Source organism: Callorhinus ursinus, unplaced genomic scaffold (assembly GCF_003265705.2).
Source record: "Callorhinus ursinus isolate GAN/ISIS: 27379988/994484 unplaced genomic scaffold, GSC_fseal_2.0 scaffold1, whole genome shotgun sequence".
In the NCBI taxonomy this organism is placed as follows: domain Eukaryota; kingdom Metazoa; phylum Chordata; class Mammalia; order Carnivora; family Otariidae; genus Callorhinus; species Callorhinus ursinus.
In genome coordinates, this window is record NW_027397063.1 from 136,535,368 (window position 1) to 136,555,757 (window position 20,390).

At 45.5% G+C, this 20,390-nt stretch overlaps 1 protein-coding gene and 1 long non-coding RNA gene across 4 annotated transcripts in view; both read right to left on the reverse strand.

The window, feature by feature from the left end:
- Positions 1 to 11,025, reverse strand: part of LOC141371314 (uncharacterized) — a 50,630-nt gene extending 39,605 nt beyond the window's left edge. Inside the window, exon 1 of the long non-coding RNA XR_012376188.1 lies at positions 10,204 to 11,025. This is a non-coding gene — a long non-coding RNA (uncharacterized lncRNA). The remainder of the gene's footprint in view (positions 1 to 10,203) is intronic.
- The window catches only part of OSBPL10 (oxysterol binding protein like 10), a 307,228-nt gene extending 287,538 nt beyond the window's left edge, over positions 1 to 19,690 (reverse strand). For 2 of the 3 annotated variants that reach the window (XM_073901195.1, XM_025883402.2), the window contains exon 1: positions 18,909 to 19,688. In XM_073901195.1, coding sequence (XP_073757296.1) covers positions 18,909 to 19,189 — 281 coding nt within the window. In that variant the 5' untranslated portion in view covers positions 19,190 to 19,688. Of the gene's footprint in view, positions 1 to 18,908 lie in introns of all 3 variants that reach the window. The other variant, XM_073901191.1, reaches the window with a different exon arrangement.
- Between the last annotated feature and the right edge of the window lie 700 nt (positions 19,691 to 20,390).

A 20,390-nucleotide genomic window follows, 5' to 3' on the forward strand; every position in this document is an offset into this window, starting at 1 on the left:
CTTGCCATTTGCAACGACGTGGATGGAACTGGAGGGTGTTATGCTGAGTGAAATAAGTCAATCAGAGAAAGACAGGTATCATATGACCTCCCTGATATGAGGAATTCTTAATCTCAGGAAACAAACTGAGTGTTGCTGGAGTGGTGGGGGGTGGGAGGGATGGGGTGGCTGGGTGATAGACATTGGGTAGGGTATGTGCTATGGTGAGCGCTGTGAATTGTGCAAGACTGTTGAATCACAGATCTGTACTTCTGAAACAAATAATGCAACATATGTTAAGAAAAAAGAAAAAGAAGAAGATAGCAGGAGGGAAAGAATGAAGGGGAGTAAGTCGGAGGGGGAGACGAACCATGAGAGACGATGGACTCTGAAAAATCAAACTGAGGGTTCTAGAGGGGAGGGGGGTGGGGGGATGGGTTAGCCTGGGGATGGGTATTAAAGAGGGCACATTCTGCGTGGAGCACTGGGTGTTATGCACAAACAATGAATCACGGAACACTACATCAAAAACTAATGATGTAATGTATGGTGATTAACATAACAATAAAAAATTTAAAAAAAAAGAAGTCCTAGCCAGAGCAATCACACTGGAAAACAAAATAAAAGACGTCCACATTGAAAGGGAGAAGTACAATTATCTGTTTGCAAATGACATGATCATATGTATAGAAACCCCTAAATATTCCACACAAAAACCTTTGTTAGAACCAGTAAATGAATTTAGCAAAGTTGCAGGATACAAAATCAACACACAAAAATCAGTTTTGTTTCTATACACTAGAAACAAACAATTGCAAAAAGAAATTAAGAAAACAATTCCAAAACATAGGCAGTATTCTCTTGGACATCAGCCTTAGCAACATATTTATGGATATGTCTCCTCAGGCAAGAGAAACAAAAGCAAAAATAAACTATAGGGACTATATTAAAATAAAAAGCTTTTGTACAGCAAACGGCACCATCAACAAGACAAAAAAGCAACCAGCGAATGGAAGATATTTACAAATGATGTATCTGATAAGGGGTTAATATCCAAAATACATAACGAACTTATATAACTCGACACCAAAAAACCCCCAAATAATTTGATCCAAAAACAGGCAGAAGACATACAGATGGCCAACAGACACATGAAAAGATGCTCAATATCACTTATCATCAGGGAAATGCAAATCAAAACCACAAGGAAATGTCACCTCAAACCAGTCAAAATGGCTAGTATCAAAAAGACAAGAAATAACAAGTGTTGGAGAGGATGTAGACAAAAGGGAACCCTCATGCACTGTTGGTGAGAATTTTTATACTGATGCAATCACTGTGGAAAACAGTATAGAAGTTTCCTAAAAAACTAAAAATAGAGACACTATACGATCCAGTAGTTCTATTGGGTATTTACCAAAAAACCAAAACCACTAATTTGGAAAGATATATGCACCCCTACGTTTATTGCAGCATTATTTGATATGGAAGCAAACTAACTATCCATCAATAGAAGGATGGACAAAGAAGATCTGGTGTACACACACACATACACACACACACACAAACACACACACACTGGAATATTACTCAACCATAAAAAAGGAGATTTTCCCATTTGCAACAACACAGATGGTTCTAGAGGGTATTATGCTAAGGGAAGTAAATCAGACAAAGACAAATATCATATGACTTCATTTATATGTGGAATCTAAAAAAAACAAAACAAATGAACAAACAAAAAGAATAGAAACTCATATATAGAGAGAACAAACTATGGTTGCCAGAGGGGAGGTGGGCAGGGGGGGTGCATGAAATAGATGATGGGGATTAGGAGGTACAAGCTCCCAATAAATAAGTCATGGGGATGAAAAGTAGAGCATAAGGAATATACTCAATAATACTGTAATAACATTGTATGGTGACAGATGGTGACTACACTTACTGTGGTGAGCTCTGTATAATGTATAGAATTATTGAATCACTATGTTGTGCACCTAAAACTAATATAACATTGTATATCACATATACTTAAATAATATTCTTAAAAAGAAAACAATTCCATTTATAATAGTGTCAAAAAGAATAAAATACTTAGAAATAAACTTAACCAAAGAAGCAAAAGACTTGTACACTAAAAACTACAATTTCTGAAAGAAATTGAAGAAAACAAGAAGTGGGAAGCCATCCCAAGTGTCTTTGGATCAGAAAACTTAATATTGTTAAGATGTCCTCACTTCCCAAAGTGATCTATAGATTCAATCCCTATTCCCAACGGCATTTTTTTGCAGAAATAGAAAAATTCATCCCAAATTCACATGGAATCCCAAGGGACCCCGAATAGCCAAAACAATTTTGAAAAAGAAGAGCAAAGTTGAAGGACTCACACATCCTGAATTCCCAAAACATATTCAAGGGGTGCCTGGGTGGCTCAGTCAGTGAAGCAGTTAAGCATCTGCCTGTGGGTCAGGTCATGAGCTCAGTCAGGGTCCTGGAATCAAGCCCGCATCAGGCTCCCTCTGAGGGAGGGAAACTCCCAGCCTGTTTCTCCCTCTCCTGCTCCCTCTGCTTGTGCTCTCTTTCTCTCTCTCTCAAATAAATAAAATCTAAAAAAATATATATTTCTTTTTCAAAACAAAGCTACAGTAAAACAGCACGGGGCTGGCATAAAGACAGACAAGTAGACCAACGAAACAGAATAGAGAGCCCATGTGTTATATGGTCAGATGGATGGTCAAATGATCTTTGACAAGAATGCCAAAAACACCTAACAGGAAAAGGACAGATGGTGTTGAGAAAACTGGATGTCCACATGCAAAAGAATGAAGGTGGGTCCTTAACTTACACCATGTACAAAAATGGACTAAGACGTAACATGGTAACACACCCAGGAGAAAACTTCCTGACCTCGGACTTGGCAGTGATTTCTTGGATATCACACCAGAAGCACAGGCAACAAAAGCAAAAATAGATGAATGGGACTACACCAAATTTTAAAAGTCTTGTGCATCAAAGGACACGATCAACACAACGGAAAGGCAGCCTATGAAATGGGAGAAAATACCTATTTTTTTAATGAAAACACATTTCGCGACACACATCATGAAGAGGTAAAGCTGTGCTTCCATGGCATAAATAACGTGCTCCGTGAGATGATGGAAGACAAATCAAATTAACCGTGTACATCCAAAGCCAGGGCAAGAAAACTCTTTCCAGCTCTGGCTAGGAAAGCAGAGAGCTCATGCTGCTCCATTTTTATTTCATTTCTTAAAATTTGCCCAGTGCTTACTATGTGCCACACCCTGACCCTTGCACTTTACAAATATTAACCCATTTAACTTAACCCTCACAGCAACCCTACAAGGTAGGCATTCTCCACACCCTAATTTTACAAGCGAAGAAACTAAGGCGTGGAGAGGTTAAGTAATGTGTCCAAGTAAGTGGTGGCTCCTTCCATCTCTGCTCACTGATGACAGCAAGACTCCTTTGCTGTCCTCAGCATACTGTCTCAGCAGGTAGTGGATAGCTGTGTTAGCCCAACCAGGAATGGAAGTGGGAATAAAACCCCATCAGCTTGGCAAATGGGATGGCCTTCCCCACCCTCTGAAAGCCCGCATTTTCCTTGTTTTGCTCTTTGCTTTCTCTTATTGCAATTCAGAGAGGCTATAATGAAAAGGTTATCAGGGTCAGGGTTATAAGTTCTTGCCACTGCTGTGACTATGTAACAAGAAAAGAACATCTGGTCCTTTCTGAGCAGCCCATCTGCAGTGCCTCCCAGGAACACATCGCTACCACCCCGCCTGGTCAGTGGGAAAGCTCACACTGCTGGGGCTCCATGGAGAGCACCCATCTGATCTACCAGAGCACAGAGAAGTGACATAGGGGACCCTGATTTTTTAAAAAGAGAGAGCAAAATGCCTCATAAATGGTGAGAACACCGACCAGGCAGACCTCCTCCATCAGAACACCCCCTGAACCTTAGACTCCATGAGGCAACTGAATTATGGTTCAACTACAAGCGTCTGCCAGCTTGACCCTGAGGAAATACTTGAACTGACTTCCAGTCCCAAAGACTTCAGCTGTGGGGCCACCAAGGGTACACAGAGGCTGCTCTGTGTACCAGCCCATCACCGCACAAAAATTCCCAAGACACAGTGTCCTCTTTATTCAACCAATGCTTTACAGGCAATTTTAAAACAAGCGTCACCACAATTTTAGATAACAGAATTACATAATAGGGTTGTAGGTTTAAAAATGCATATAAATGATAATTCATTCTCATTTTCCTATCTTGGAATAATGAGGAACAAGCAATATGTTTCCCACTTGGCCAGGTTTACAGATGACAAAACTGGGTGACATTCAGATTGGATAAAACGAAACAGGGAAGGAATCAAAACACGAAATCTCCCATGCCTTTGGTTTCATGGTCTTTTGGTAAAAGCTGCAAATACGCCAGCTTCACCTAGTTCAGTGGACCCCCTGCTCACAACCACCAACAAATTCAATCAACTGCATCATACCGAACAGTCTAAGCATTTTTACATACCTGGAGCATCTGCTAAACTGGTCTGGAATAAGCCTTACAGAGTGGATGCCCCAATGGCCACTTTAGAAGACCAGCATTAAGGCAGACTGGATTCATTAGCTCTATTAATCATTAGATATATGCTACATTCAGCCAGGAAGTATGTACTTCATGTCCCAGAGCCCTTTTTTTAAATAGACCAAAAGAATTTTTGTTAACTTTTTAATATAATTTCAAATTTATAGAAAAGTTACAAGAATAGTTCAAAGAATTATTTATCGCTAAAGAAGTATTAGCATCGGGCGCCTGGGTGGCTCAGATGGTTAAGCGTCTGCCTTCGGCTCAGGTCATGATCCCAGGGTCCTGGGATCGAGTCCCGCATCGGGCTCCCTGCTCCTTGGGAGCCTGCTTCTCCCTCTGCTTCTCTCTCTCCCTCTCTCTCTCTCTCTCTCCCTCTCTCTCTCTCTCTCCTCTGTCTCTCAAGAATAAATAAATAAAATCTTTAAAAAAAAATAAAAAAATAAAAAAATAAAAAAAGAAGTATTAGCATCTTACCACAGTTGTTTTATCATTTTCTTTATACACACACACACACACACGCACGTTTCTTGAGAGTAAGTTGCCAACATAATGCCCCTTTACCCTTAAAAACCTCAGTGAACAAATACTAAAATCAAGTAATTTACAAGGATATAGTACTATTACCTACAGACCTTATACAAATTTTCCAATTGTCATAATAATATCATTTGTAGGAAAAGAAAATATCAGATCATGAGTTATATTTAATTGTTAACCAAATGTACGTTTTGTATGTCATGAAGGGAATTTATAGTTTCAAACTCATAAACAAAGCAAAAATGAAGACGGAAACAAACAAAACAAAACAAAACAAAAACACTAAAAATACCAATAAGTGCTCCAATGCTGGAAAGGAAAAGGAAGCAAGTGTTTAGATAAACAGAAATTCAGACAATTCCATGACCCGAATAACTACAACTTGGCCTCCTCCAAGCGAGGTCACGCTTTGCTTTTGTTCAAAAAACACTATCCAGACTTAAACTTGATTTCATGGACACAAGTTGGGTCCTCTTTCTTTAAAACGAAAATTTTCTGAAGTATCTTTATGTCTACTCCATAAAAATGGCCTATCTTCTTATTCTAGCGTGAGGAAACACTGTGGAGCCGGTGTCTGGCCCCACTGTGGGCCATTATTTCACACTATTTTCCTGAGTTGCAGCGGACTCTGAAGGAATCGTGAAAATGGATATTTGACAGAAAAACCTCAGTTACAGGAAACTCTGAATTAACTAAGTGACTCCAAGAGTGTTAAAACACACTTTGGGCCAAGGTAGCAATGGCAGACTTATAAAAAAGCAAACGGCGCACAACAGCCAGGCTAACAAAAATTACCACGAAGAATTTTTCTAGTCCAAAGAGCGACGTAAATGTGAACTGCTGTATCATAAACATGCAACAGGGCTCTCTCAACAGTGCTTACAAGCACAAACTGGCTTTTGCCCTGTTCAACTTTCTAGGGACTGATCCACTGAATGAGTCAGCTGGAAAATGCACACAGAAAAGTTCTGTGCTGTGTGGTTACCCAAGGGGGTCGGGAGGCCTATTTTTAAGGTATTAGTAATAGGGTGGGACTCAGATACACAGGAATCTGAAAAGCAAAGTAGGTTCAAAACATGTGACCCCTGTCGGCCAAAGTCTGCATTCTGAGCTTAATGAACTGGGAGGCTTCTGTGTAAATCAAGATTCATCTGCCAGTTCTTAGACAAAGTCAAAGGGCCAAGGAGCCCCCTCCATCAGCCCTAAAAGCCCAGGTAAAGAAAGGACAGGAGGGATAAGCAAAGTCATTACTAAGGAGGACTATGAAGGCTCTAAACACAGCCCTGAAGTAGGGATGCTTTCTGACCAAGGAAAAAGACCACCAGACATCAACTACTCACAGAAAGAGATTCTGCCCACGGGAGGGAAACAAAACCACTAATTAAAACACGAGGCCCCTTCTTTGGGAAGGCCACAGCAGGAGAGCGAGAGTGAGGGATAAAACAGAATAATGATTATCTTGCGGTGAAATGAGCTGGTACAGGTCTACCCTCAGGCAAAGCCCTCCGTGATCTCATCGATGAAATGAGGGGGTTGAAGATCTCCCAAGTTCTTTCCAGAGTGGTGGAAAGAAGATGTACTTTGGAGTCAGACACATTGTGGCTCCACAACGTACCGACTGGGCAACTTATGTCATCGTATGCCTCAGTTTTTTCCTCGGGAGAATAGAGATTCGATCTGCGTCAGTTAGGGTTAGATCTGGCTGTGAACAGTGGCTTTTAAAAAACGCTTATTCTTCCTATCATGGAAAATTCCAGAGGTTGGCAGCCCAAGGTTTGAGAGGGCTCTGATCAACAGAATCATCAGAGGCCAAGTCTCTTCCGTCTTGACGGCCTTCATCTCAGTCACCTCAAGCCTCAAGATGGCTGCCGGAAGTCTAACCGCCACGTATGTATTCCAGAACCTGGGGTTCTGTGACTATAGAAGAAGGAGAGAATGGACAGATCTGCAATACCCCCAGCTCACTGTAAGGACTCAACTGGATAACAGATGTAAAATATGATGCTTCCTGGACCCACAGATGTATTCCTTCCCTTTCCAGTAACACTGACAGCTTATGATCTGTGGTCTCAGCACGCAGTAGCCTTTTACAGCCTTGCATCTGGCCGCACCCCACATACAACCTGCACTGCAGCTACAACAAACCTATCTCCTCTTTCCTGCTTCCAAACCATTGTCCTCACAAAGCCTCCTCCCCGGGAAACCTTCCCCCGGCTCCTGTCTGCGTGATGAGCCCCTCTCAACATTCTAGTCTTGCTCCCCTGCCCCTCTCTCCCCTCCATCCCCAGAAAGAGCTGATGCTCCCACTGCCAGGTGCTTCCCTTATGGGAGATCCACCAGCTGTACAGTAAGGGCGGCTTCCATCTAATGAGTGCCAGTCGCTGTCCTCAGCCCTGCACATGCAGCTTCTCAGTCCATCCCAACGACCCTAGGACATGGACGCTATGTCACCCCCATTTCACAAATAAAGAAACGGAGGCACAGAGAGGTTGTTCCAGCTTGTCCAAAGTCAAGCAGGTAGTAAGAAGCCGAGGCAGGATTCAAGACCCAGGCTTTCGGACCACAGAACCCGTACTCAGCCACCACTCTAGGTCGCCTCCACTACTTGATTAAAGGGCCTGGGTGTCATTTTAGAGCAGGGATGGTCAAACTCCGTCCCACAGGCTAAATCCAGCCCACCAACTGTTTTTGTAAACAAAGTTTTGTTGGAACACAGACGCACCCGCTTGTTTGCCACACGAGCGTTGCGGAGACTGGATAGCCCACAAAGCCTGAACTACTGACTACCAGGCCCTCTAAGGAAGAGTTTGCCCACCCCTGTTTTAGGCTGTCAACTCCTCAAGATACGGCCTGTGCTTCTTGTTCCTGCGTCCTCAGCGTCTCGCCTGGCATTTGGCAGACACACGAAAGGTGCCCCACAAATATGTGGGGTATGAACATTTCAACAGGCCTAATTACAAGCAAAGAGGAGTGTATCTGGGGGCTGATACTGCCTGCCTACTCAGGACTTGGAAAGTTTCCCAATTCGGTCCAGATTCTACTTCACAACCAGAAGGCCCGGGAAAACCGTGGCAGCCTCGGACGAACCATGCCTCGGACGGACTGACCATTGCAGACCAGCTGAGGGTCATCTGTCTCCGTCACCAAACCCATCTGACTCCACCCGAACAAGGGGCTCGGGCAGAACCCCAGGTCGACCCACACAGGGGAGAACTTCGTGAATCCCACTGCTTCCTCGGCGGTCCCATCCCATACTCCTCCTCGATCCCACAACTGGCCTTGCAGATAAACGCTTAACACGTCCTGGAAAAGAGTCACTAAAAACTGATGGTGGTGGCCTTTCAACTTGTTACATTTTCGTCAAAATATTTACAGAAAGGGACCAAACCACATAAAAACATAAACAGCCCTCTGAAAACTACAACAAAACATGAAAAAGTTATTCGTGGCTCAAATGCCTTCTTTGACCTTCAAAGAATAGGCTTGCCACAGGACTGTGTATAATGTTTCCTAATTTTATCATAATTATTGATGTCATTATACAAGGCACAAATAAAGCACTTTCTTTCTGGGCTGTGACCATATTCGATCCAGTCTGGGTTATCAAAAATCACATTCTGGATGGTTTTCTTTTTAATTCTGTCTTGGCCTGGCCCCAGATCACATCAGGCAGGAGCCAGGCAGAGCCGCAGAAAGCCTCCCACATTTCCAGCACAATCATTTCAAACCTCCTTTTGGGACACAAAGGCTACATCTCTTCTTTTTCCCAGGGTTTTCAAACAACCGTCCACTAGAGCAGACTCTGAGGAACCCCAGGCTCAGCAGCAAATGGAGATAGTCATCCGCGAGGCAAATCAAATAATTTGTCACCTAGGTCCCCGCGCAGAGGAGAAAAGGCTCAGAAATATCTGCCTATTTGCTAAGGTGGGGTCTAAAGCGACCACGAACGAACTCATCCCCGCGGTTCCACAAAGTTACCCATTGGTATAAAATATAAGACTCCCAGGAGACGAACTTCTGCTGCGGACTGACTGAGCGCCACCCACTGCGCTAGACCTGCCACCCGTGGCAGCCTCACAAAGACACTACAAGGTCACTATCATTGTACAAATGAACAAACCAGGGCCCAAAGAGTTAAGTGACTTGCCCAAGGTCACTTCGCAAAAAAAGAAGCTAAGCTGGAATGGCAAGGTCGTCTAACCACTTCATCACCCTGTGCTCCTACAGACTGGCCCTCTCAGAAGTTGGCCGGGATGGGGAGCAACCAATTCATTCATACAGGGCTGGTGGAGTGGGAGATGGTTCAGCCACTCTGGAAAACACTTTGGGAGTCTCCCCATGCCCCTAGCCTATGATCCTGCAATTCCCATCCCTAGGAAATTTACCCAAGAGAGATAAAAGCACGCACCCACACAAAGACTTATACACAAACAGCAGTTTTATTGATAATAGCCAAAAACCGGAAACAACCCAAATGTCCACCTATGAGTGAATGGATAAACTACAGCATACCCACAGAATATAATATTACTCAACAACAACAACAAAATTATAATCTACTGACAGACGCAGCATCATGGATAAATCTCAGAACATCAGGCTGACCGAAATAAACCAGACTCCAAAAAGAATATCCAATATGGATGCATCTATATGAAACCCAAGAACAGACAAAATTAATTCATGGTGATAAAAATCAGAAACAGATTGCAGGGGAAGGAGAACTGACTGTCAAGGAGCACAGAGAAATTGAGGGGAGGGGGGACTCAGAGACTGTTCTGCACTTTTCTGAAGCAGCGGTTACATGGTGCAAACAATTGCCAAAATTCATCAAACAGAACACCTGAGACCTGTGCATTTTATTGTATTTAATTATACCTTTAAGAAAAAACAAGTCCTCAGGCTAATGAGTCATTCGGATGACAAAATGGAAAACACGGATTATTACACGTATACTGCTTACTACCAAAGTGCTGTTCAATGGTATTTACAGAAAGCCCAAAGAAAGTCTGATTTGCCCATGAAAGCAAATGAGGTTTGCTGCCCGGCATTAGAGTTTTCCTCCCAATAATGCCTACCTTGCATTTGCCCAAGGGGTCTGTCTAGTAGACAGAGATGAATGCATCCACCAACCCTTCATGACCAACCCACTTACGGTCATGACAGCAACCCTTTCATGACAGAGAAGGCTGTCACCATGGCAACCAGAGAAGGGTGGGAAAGGTGGATAGGGAAGGGAGACAAGAGAGCTTCAGAACCACCTTAGAATTAGGCTGTGTGTGCCATACCCTACCCACCCCGACAACGTCCACGTCCTAATCCCCAGAACCTGCGAATGTTACCAGACAGCGCATACAGCCGATAGGATTCAATGAAGGATTTTAAGATGGGGCAATTATCCTGGATGATCTGGGTGGGCCCTCAACGCAATCACAGGAGTCCTTCCAAGAGGGAGGAAGAGGGAGACTGGACGCACACAGAGGAGAGGGCAATGTGAAGACAGAGGCAGAACCTGGAGTGACGCCTTATGAGCCAAGGAATGCCGTCAGCCACCAGAAGCTGGAGGAAGCAAGAAATTAATTTTCCCTTAGAGTATCTGGCGAAACCGTGAGCCTACCAAGACCTTGATTTTGGCCCAGTGAAACTAACTTCAGACTTCTGGACTCCAGAACCATGAGAAAATACACGGCTGCTGTTGGGAGCCTCCAAGTTTGTTGTCATTTGTTATAACAGCCAAACGAAACTAATACAGACTGGGAGCCTTAAATCCAGTATTGTTTCTGCCAGCTTCCACATCCTTCCAGTATCAATTCAAACTTTTAAGAAATGTTCAAATTAATAAAAGTTTTTTTTTCTTCTTGAAAGAATACATCAGAGAACAGCCTCATGACTGTAGAGGAGTAGGCAAAGATTTCCTAAATGGGACTCAAAAGGAACTAATCATAAAGGAATAAAATTTATTTTTTTCAAAGATTTTATTTATTTATTTGAGAGAGAGAAAGAGAGGGAACTTGGGCAGGGGGGAGGAGCAGAGGGGGGAGGGAGAAGCAGACTTCTCGCTGAGCAGGGAGCCCGACGCAGGGCTCAGGATCATGACCTGAGCCTAAGGCAGCCACTTAACCAACTGAGCCATCCAAACACCCCAGGAAAAAAATTTTAAATGTGACTATATTAAAATTTAAAATTTGTGTTTATCAAGGCACTGGTGAAAGAGATGACATGGCAAACCACAAGTGAAGATATCTGCTCTATGTATGCAGTGCCCATGTGCCTGTGTACATATTCCCATCAACAAACTCATATCCAGAATATATAAAGAACTTTCCCAAGTCAATATGAAAAAGGCAGATACCCCAGTATATAAATGGTCAAGGACTTAAATAGCACCTAACAAAATGTGAAATCCAGCAGGCATACAAAGAGATGCTAAACTTCATTAGTCATCAAGGAATTAAAACCATAATCAGATGCCACCATACACCCATCAGACTGCCTAAAACAAGAACAGACACTATCAAGTGTAGATGAGGATGTGGAACGCCCTAGAACCCTCATGCACTTCTGGTGGGAGTATTAACAGACACAATCACTTTGTAAAACTCTCTGGCGGCCTCTAATAAGCTGGACATTTGCCAACACTGCCACCCAAGATCTCACTCCTAGGTATACATCCATTGAAATGCATATATACATTCTCTAAAACACATGCCAGCACTATTCGCAAGGAAAACCTGGGAAGAGCTCAAAACGTCAATCTGTGATAAATGCCAGTGTGTTTAGTATACCCACACAGTAGAATTCCAAACAGTGGTGGACACAGACTACAATTATACACAGCGACATGGATGGGGCTCACAAACATAATGTTAAGAGCAAGATGCCTGGCACAAAAGATCACACATACAATATGAAATTCAAAAAGAGGCCTAGCTCATGCAAGGTGCTAGAAGTCAACAGTGGAGGCCCTACGGGGAAAATGGCCATGAGGGATGGGGGAGGGGGCTGGCTGCTGGTTCTTGATCTGGGTATGTTCCATTTATGAAAATCCATTGAACTAGGTACACTTATGAGTTGTGTACTCTTCTGAATGTATGTTAGACTTCAAATTTACTCTCAAAAACTAGATATTCAGAGATACATGAAAAACTTTTTTTTCCTCTAAAATTTTCAGACTGCAGAATGGATGCAAGTTCACCTCAGGGAAAAAAAAAAATGGAAAAAAGAAAAGAGGAGAAATAATATCACCCACCATCCCACCAACAAAGGAAAACCATGATAACCATTTGGCATAAATCTCCTCAAATACGCATACATTTTAAAAAGGGAGGGGAAGAGCACATCCCATAGGGAGTGGTTAACTCAGGCAGGTGAACCATAAGTGAATAAATCACATTACATGCTGTTTTGTAACCTAGGCAACCACCCCTTTATTATCACTGTCTGTGAAGTAATCCAGTGTCCCTAAAGGATTTGAGTGTGCAGGCCCATAACAATCTGGCAAGCCAGACAGCAAGATGTGTGAATACTTTCTAAGTACACGTGGGCAAGAACATAAAACCCAGAGCCGTGATTTTTCAACCCTCGTATCACCAACTGCCTCTAAAATTTGCAGAGTACTCAGAAAGCATTCATTTTAATTCAGTGTGGTTTTAAAAGTTAATATATGTACCCCCTCCGACTTTTCTAAATGAGCCAAGTAGCCCCAAAACCCTGGAGAATCATGGCCAGAGGCTAAACACTGCATTCTCAAGCATGTCATTAATGCAGATCAGGTCAAAAGCAGGTCCTGGATATTTGGTCACTAAAGGCCCACATTAGGTGGGCAGTGGTGGGCCCTAACTCAGGGTGGGCATGTACAAGATGAGTCAGACTTGCTGACCCGGAAGACAAAGACTGATGTTTGCCGAGGGCAGGGCAAATGGTAGACCTATGAACTCAGGGACAAGGCTATGAAAGTACGCAGAGAACCAAGAATTACAATAACAGTAGCCAACACTGGCCAAAACACAAGTAAACCCTGGTTTAACTTCTTCTCTGTCATTCATTCAGTCTCTCAGTTATTCGATAGTATCTATTGAACCCTTTTTATACACCAGACTCTGTTCTAGACACTGGGGATACAGCAGTGAATAAGGCAGACAAATTATTCTCTGTCCTCAGGGAGCTTACATCTCGTGCAGGCACCAGAGGAAAGTATGGAGCGTGTCAGATGGTGGTGGTTATGGAGAAAAATAGAGCAGGGAAGGGACACAAGGATCTGAGGCTGGAGGAGGGGAGTAAGTCACTTGCCATGTTGATGCAAATGTTTGCTGGGTTCCAAGTTTTAAAATGATCCCTTGAAAACCAAATCCTCATATCCTGGCCAAAGAACTCTGGGATAATTATGTTAATGGAGTCTCAGCGTAACCACAGCATTCAGAAAATAAACCAAGAACTTTATGGACCAGAAAGGATCCATTTAAGAGGGACAAACTGAAGATCCAATAATAGCCTCCAGTTCTCCAGATCTTGCTATGCACTGTTCTCAGCCACTTATAGACCAGTATCCTCATGTAATCCTTACATTGAACTAATGAGAAGGGTAACATCTTTTCTCCATTTAACAGATGAGGAAACGGAAGCCCACAGCAATTAAGGAACTGGCCCAAGGTAACACATATGCTAAATATTGATGTCGGGGTTTGGCCCCCGGGTCCACACTCCCCTTACGTTCTAAATAAATGTCCACTGCTGGCCTGAGGAGTTCTTTTGCTGATACTTACCATACTTATTCTATTCAAGATTTGTCTTTTAATATTTGCTTAAAGATTTCTTTATGTATTTTAGAGAGAGAGGGTGCACACGTAAGCGGGGGTCGGGGGGAGAGAGAATCTCAAGCTGACACCCTGCTGAGTATGGAGCTAATGTGGGGTTCGATCTCATGACCCTGAGATCATGACCCAAGCAGAAATAGTCAGATGCTTAACCGACTGAGTCACCCAGGGCACCCCTTGCCTTTTAATACTTTACTGAGTTCTTATAACCCCACCAATCACATACACATACACACACACACACACACACACACATTGAAGGTGGGTTTCATATTTGCAATGTCTTCTTTTCTCTAGATAATAAAAACTGAATGGCAATGAAGACCCTCAAATACTTAAATATACCTTCCTAGATCCAATTAGAAATTATTTTCTCAAACACTTGATGTTATGAGCAAACCCAAAATAGTTCTATTTGGGTTTGAGATTAAAATTAGCCTTGGGGGGTGGGGGGCCTGGGTGGCTCAGTCATTAAGCATCTGCCTTCAGCTCAGGTCGTGATCCCGAGGTCCTGGGATCGAGTCCCACATTGGGCTCCCTGCTCAGCAGGGAGCTTGCTTCTCCCTCTCCCACTCCCCCTGCTTGTGTTCCCTCTCTCGCCGTGTCTCTATCAAATAAATAAATAAAATCTTTTAAAAAAATTAGACTTAGGGCAAATTAGAGTTCATATGGCCAATTTCTACTAAGTATAGACATCTCAAACTGAACACAGCCCAAAAGGAACTCCTGGTTGTCCCCCATCCTCCCCACAAACACGTTCCTCCCCGTGACTCTCGTCTCTATAAAGGACATCTCAACATCCCAAGTCTCTCAGGGCTGCAAACTCAAAAGTTCTTGGACCCTCTCTTTCCCTCACCTCCTCATCCAACCCATCAGCAATTTCTAGCCTCCCCACCCCAAATCTGTACCTTTTTTCCACTTCCCCGTCTCCCAGCTGCAAGCCACCAGCATCTCTTGCCTGGACCCCCACGAGGAGCTCCTCGGTGGTCTCTCTGCTTCCCTATCGGACTGACCCTTTGAAAATCTCATCTCCACATAGTACCCAGAGTGAACTTTTTTTTTTTTAAGATTTTATTCATTTATTTGATAAGACAGCGAGCAAGCACACGCAGGGAGAGCAGCAGGCAGAGGGATGGGAAGAAGCAGGCTCCCTGCTAAGTGGGGAGCCCGATGCAGGGCTCGATCCCAGGACCCTGGGATCATGACCTGAGCTGAAGGCAGACGCCTAATGACTGGAGCCACCCAGGTACCCCCAGAGTGAACTTTTTAAAGCACATATCAGACCACGTCACTTGTCTGCCTAAAATCCTTTTGGACCACCAGAACACATCTTTAATTCTTCCCCTGGCCTACAAGGCGCCACGTGCCTGGCACTGGCCTGCCTCTCCTAGCTCTTGGGGCTCACTCTCCCTCTGATTCACTCCATATGAAAACCAAAAGATGAGTGAACAGATAGTGCTCTAGATTAAAATGTGAATAGCAGTAAAGACACTAGATCCACACAAAATTATTTCCACAAATACTTATTCCTCATCATTTTTTTAATACAGTTGACCCTTGAACAACAAGAGTTCAAACTGTGCAGGTCCATGTATACACAGATTTTTTTCTTACATAAATACACCAGTACCGAAGTGTATTTTCTCTCCCTTATGATTTTCTTAATAACATTTTCTTTTCTCTAGCTTACTTTATTATACTATATAAGACACCTAACAGACAAAACGTGTTCATCAACTCTTTATGTTATTGGTAAGGCTTTTGGCTGACAGTAGGCTATTAGTAGTTATGTTCTGGGGAAATCAAAAGTTATATGAGGATACCTGACTATATAGGGGTCGGTACCCTTAACTCCTTAGTTGTTCAAGGGTCAACTGTATTTTTTTTAATCTTCCATAGCACCTGCCACTTCTGAGGTTGTTTTGCCCATTTGTTTAGATGCATTCACTCTTTAATACCATCTGTAAAACTATACCTTACTATTATACCTGAAATATTTTTCCTTAGCTGTAATGATGAATTACAGAGTCTCCTTAATGTACATTTTTCACCATGCTCTGATTATTTCACATTCCCTCAGCCAATGAGTGTGAGCCAAGTGCTCTGGATGTACTCTCCTGACTTGAGTGTGTCCCACAATGTGCAGCCTTCTCTCCTGTAGCCTCCCTTTATGTCACCTAGTTTATGTTCTGGCCCAAACTGCCTTCCTCGGGGCAGTGACGAGGCCGAGTGTGCTACAAGTGAATTGCAACAGAACATGATGCTGAGCATTAGAATATATGCTATATAGCAACTTGAGGTTATGCAAGAGGACACTAGAGTAAAAACTGCTATCGGGTGATAGATACTACATCCTGGGAGCTGGTGAAGGGCACAATTAACAGCATGGTAGCCTGGAAATGCATGCTAAGAACTTTGTGGCTGGAGATTTGTCATTAACCGCAGGCAACTTCAAAAGTACTGCCAAAAGAATATGCTGTGAGGTCCAAAAGTGAAGGTAATTTGCATCAGCTCACCCCACTATTTGTACCAAGGCATTCCCCTAGACTAGGGAGCCCTGGACCCCTTCTACTTTTTTTTTTCTCCTGCCGAGCAGGGAGCCCGATGTGGGGCTCAATCCCAGGACCCTGGGATCATGACCTGAGCCGAAGGCAGGTGCTCAACGACTGAGCCAGCTGGGTGCCCCTCCTTCTACTTTTTAATTCTGCACGTCCTCCACTACTTCATGTGAAGATGCTTGTGCATTTTGCACACTGGAGTAGCTCCAGCTCCGAGAACAGTGCCTGGGACATAGTAGGTCCTCAATAAATATTCTCTGAATTAACAAACTCATGAACAAGTGAATATACTGTCTTTCTCTTCTTCTCTTTTCCTTTTCACTGTTCCAGACCTCCCCTTCCCTTGAGAAGGAAAAAATGTACAGTCACTGAATCATCATAAATCCTCTCCAGACCCCTAATGGACCCTCAGCCACAGTTCAGAGAACATGGATGTGAGGAACAGAGACCTAGACACTGAGACATTAACCATTAGAAAGAGACAATGCTTTTGGAGTCAGTGGTTGGAAAATAGTGAGTCTACTGTGGTTAAGAATAAACACTGGTGGCTATAGATCATAGTAAATAAACTCAACAAAGATAAGACCTCACCAGTGTGTGCAGTGCATTTCACCTATGTAGCCTGCAATCACATAGATATTATTATTACTATTATTATCAATTTTGCCTCTTCTCAATCTGGCATAACCTAAATACCCCAGTGGATTTAAAATTATACAAAAGCACGAGTGACTCCAATTCCTCCTAAATCCACTGCAAAGAACAAATCCTTTAATATGCATTGCAGGTAAAATACCGTCCCCAAGTGAAACAACTGTAATCCAGGGTAAAATCTCTGTTGGCCTCATAAGCTACTTGTAAAAAAAGAGAGAGAGAGAGAGCATTAAAAGTGACTGCCCAACACACAAACCAGATGCTGTCACCAACAAGGCACAATTACCAAGAACTGAAATCAGATTTAGTCATCTCATCTCTCCCTCATCCTACACACTCTACCTGTTCTTTTTCAGCTTTCAAAAATTGAAGGGGGGAAAGGAAGAGGCAACAGTAGACACCAGGGCTATTTTGAGAAATAAAAGGATTCAAAAGTTACAGTGCAACTTCCACTGACATAGTAGCGATCTCCGAGGAAACCCAGGTGACTCAGAAAGTTCTCTGTCTATAATATCCATACAGAAACAACTCAGTTTGCATACTTAGGAAGTCATCTTCCTCCTAGTTGAGTTTCATGTTAAATAACCGCCTGATCAAAGTTTCAGCTGGAAGCAATCTGAACATTTCCAATCCATCTGCCAGGAGAGAGCACCAAGGAATCTAGTGTAACCAGCAGAGAGAAGTAAGAGCTCCCAGGGTGTGACTCAAACTTTACAAGCATCCTTAAGAACCCCAAGTCCTAAGATCCAAGGGCTATTAAGGGCAGGACAAAAGATCTCATCAACAAGCTCTCCAAAAAGCCCCCATTCCTCTAGTGTGGACGTTTGTATCTCCCTCTGGCTTGTTTTTGAAAAACAAAGTAAAAACAAACAAACAAACAAACCTGTAAATAGCAGTACCCCATCCACTCCATCCAAGTCTTCCTCACTATCCTCTCTGTTGTGTCCCACATATTACCACCAATACAAGTGTGCCGGGAGCCCCTTCCCTTGACATCCCCATCCTTCCACGTGGCCATTAACTAGGTTCCCCAACTGTGAGGGTAGAGGGAGTGAGCAAAGAACTTCAAAAAGGCACCTAAAGGGGGAAAAAAATAACAACAATTTAAATAGCAAACTGTCCATTTCCAAAGGGGAGAGGTTGTTTTTAAAAAAGAAAAAAACTAAACTTCTGTTGCAGAGATTGGAGGTCTCAAGCCACCAACGGGGCGGGAGGTAGCACGCGCTCCGGAAGGCGCCGAGAAGTGGTAGGTTTCTGTTGGTGGTGGTGGTGTTTTTAAACACTGAAGTTGTAAAGGAACTATATTACGGTGAGAATTGTTCTGATGGGACCAGCCGTAATAAAGCTTTTTCGTCCAGGCACAGAGCACGCCCCTCTGCCTCCCTTCCTCAGCGATTCTTCAGGAGTGCAGGAAGCCGCGAGCAGGCAGGGCCCTGGGATCAGCGCGCTCCTCCCGCCACTCCAGTCCCTGCAGGTGCCCGTACAGAAGAAAACCGGGGCCCTCGCCCCCTCCCCGCCACTGCGGTGCGGTCCTGGGGTGGGATCACGGCGCGCCCCATCCCGAGCACCGCACCTGGAGAGGCGCCGGGACGCAGGAAAGGCCCCCGGCGGAGGCAGCACCCGCTCGGCCGGTGGCACCGTCGCGCACGCACACGCGCGCGCGCGCACACACACACACACACACACACACACACACACACACACGGTCAGCTGCGCGCGGGGAGGGGCGCGCGGGGGCGCGGGCGGCGGGCGCGTTACCTGTTCTGCCAGCCCTGGAGGAGGTTGGTGTATTTGCTGAGCACGCCCTCGAGCGCCGGCTCCCGCCTGCGGCCGCCTCCTCCGGACGGACTAGCGGCCACCGAGCCCGGGCTGCTGCGGCTGCCCCCGCCGCCGAGCCCCGCTACCGCCGACCGGCTGGAAACACCCCGGCCGGCCAGGGAGCAGGAGGGCGACGAGCCCGCCGAGGTGGCGCGGCTGCTACTGCGGCTGCTGCTGTTGCTGCCCCCGCCGCCGTCTGCGCCTTGGGCCGCCCTCTCCATGGTCCGTGCGCGCCGGGAACGCGGGGGCCCGCCGCGGTGGCGGCCCCGGCGCTGGGGCTGCCGGCGCGGCGGCGGCGGCGGCGGCGGCGGCTGCTACAGCTCCCGGCGCCCGGGCCGCGCGTGGCTGCTCCAAATCCCCGGGAAATGCCTGACTCATACAGGAGGAAGAGGAGGAGGCGAAGGAGAGCTGGGAAGGAAGCCAACGGGGCTGGATGCAGCTGCGGCCGCCCCTCCTCCTGCCGCGGCCCCGGCCCCGGCCCCTCCCTCCGCACTAGTTTCCTCGGCAAGTTCGGAGAGCGGGTAGCCGGTTCGGCGAGCCCTCCTCGGGTTCCTCTTCCTCTTCTTTTGAGTCCCGGCGGCCGCTCAGGCCCGGGGGCGGGGGGCGCTGCCGGGCGCCTAGCCGCAGGGTGGGCACGCCCTGTCACCCTCGCGTTCCTTCTGCCGCCCCCTCTCGGAGCCGGAGGGGCGAAAGGGAATCTCCGCGCGCTCCTCCCCACCCCCCACCCATCTCGGGACCTGGAGGGAGGGGCGGCCCCACCCACCCGGCCCACCCGGATATGGACCCGCCCGGCCTGGCACGGGCACACGCGCACCGTCCCTCCCTCTGCCTTCCGCACCACGCCGGGGCCAGACACACGTACACAGTAACCTGGAAATGAGCCTCACCGGCCGAGCAAAGTAACAGGGCGGCGACGTCGTCCAGGTTCTCCTGCATGTCGGGTAGGGGCGGGCGGGCAGGTGCTTCTCACAGGTAAACTCAACCGGGCATTTTTACGCTGCGGAGTTACGGTAAATGCATCGTGGACACCGGGGCCCGGACTGAAGTGGGGCAAGAGAACCCAGGTTCCTGGCAGTGCCCCCTTACATTGAGTGCTCTGGGCGCCTCACTCGCCTCACCCTAATCCCCACACTGATGGCTGCATAAATCTGGCAAATCAAACCTAGCGAGCGGCGTTCCCACACAGCGCCAAGTCCCTGGGAACCAGGGACCCTAAAACGGGTAAGAGTGCACTAAAGGCAAAGGAAATCAACAGAGATTTACAATCATAGTGAAGTATGTATTCTCTGCTGGCTGTTAACTTCTTCAGTGCACCCCCACCCCAAGATACATTGAGCTGCTGCAACTAGGTCTCTAAATCTAAAATTGATGAGTTGCACTCTCTCCACCCCACTAATAATTTTTGTGAGTATAAATATCCAG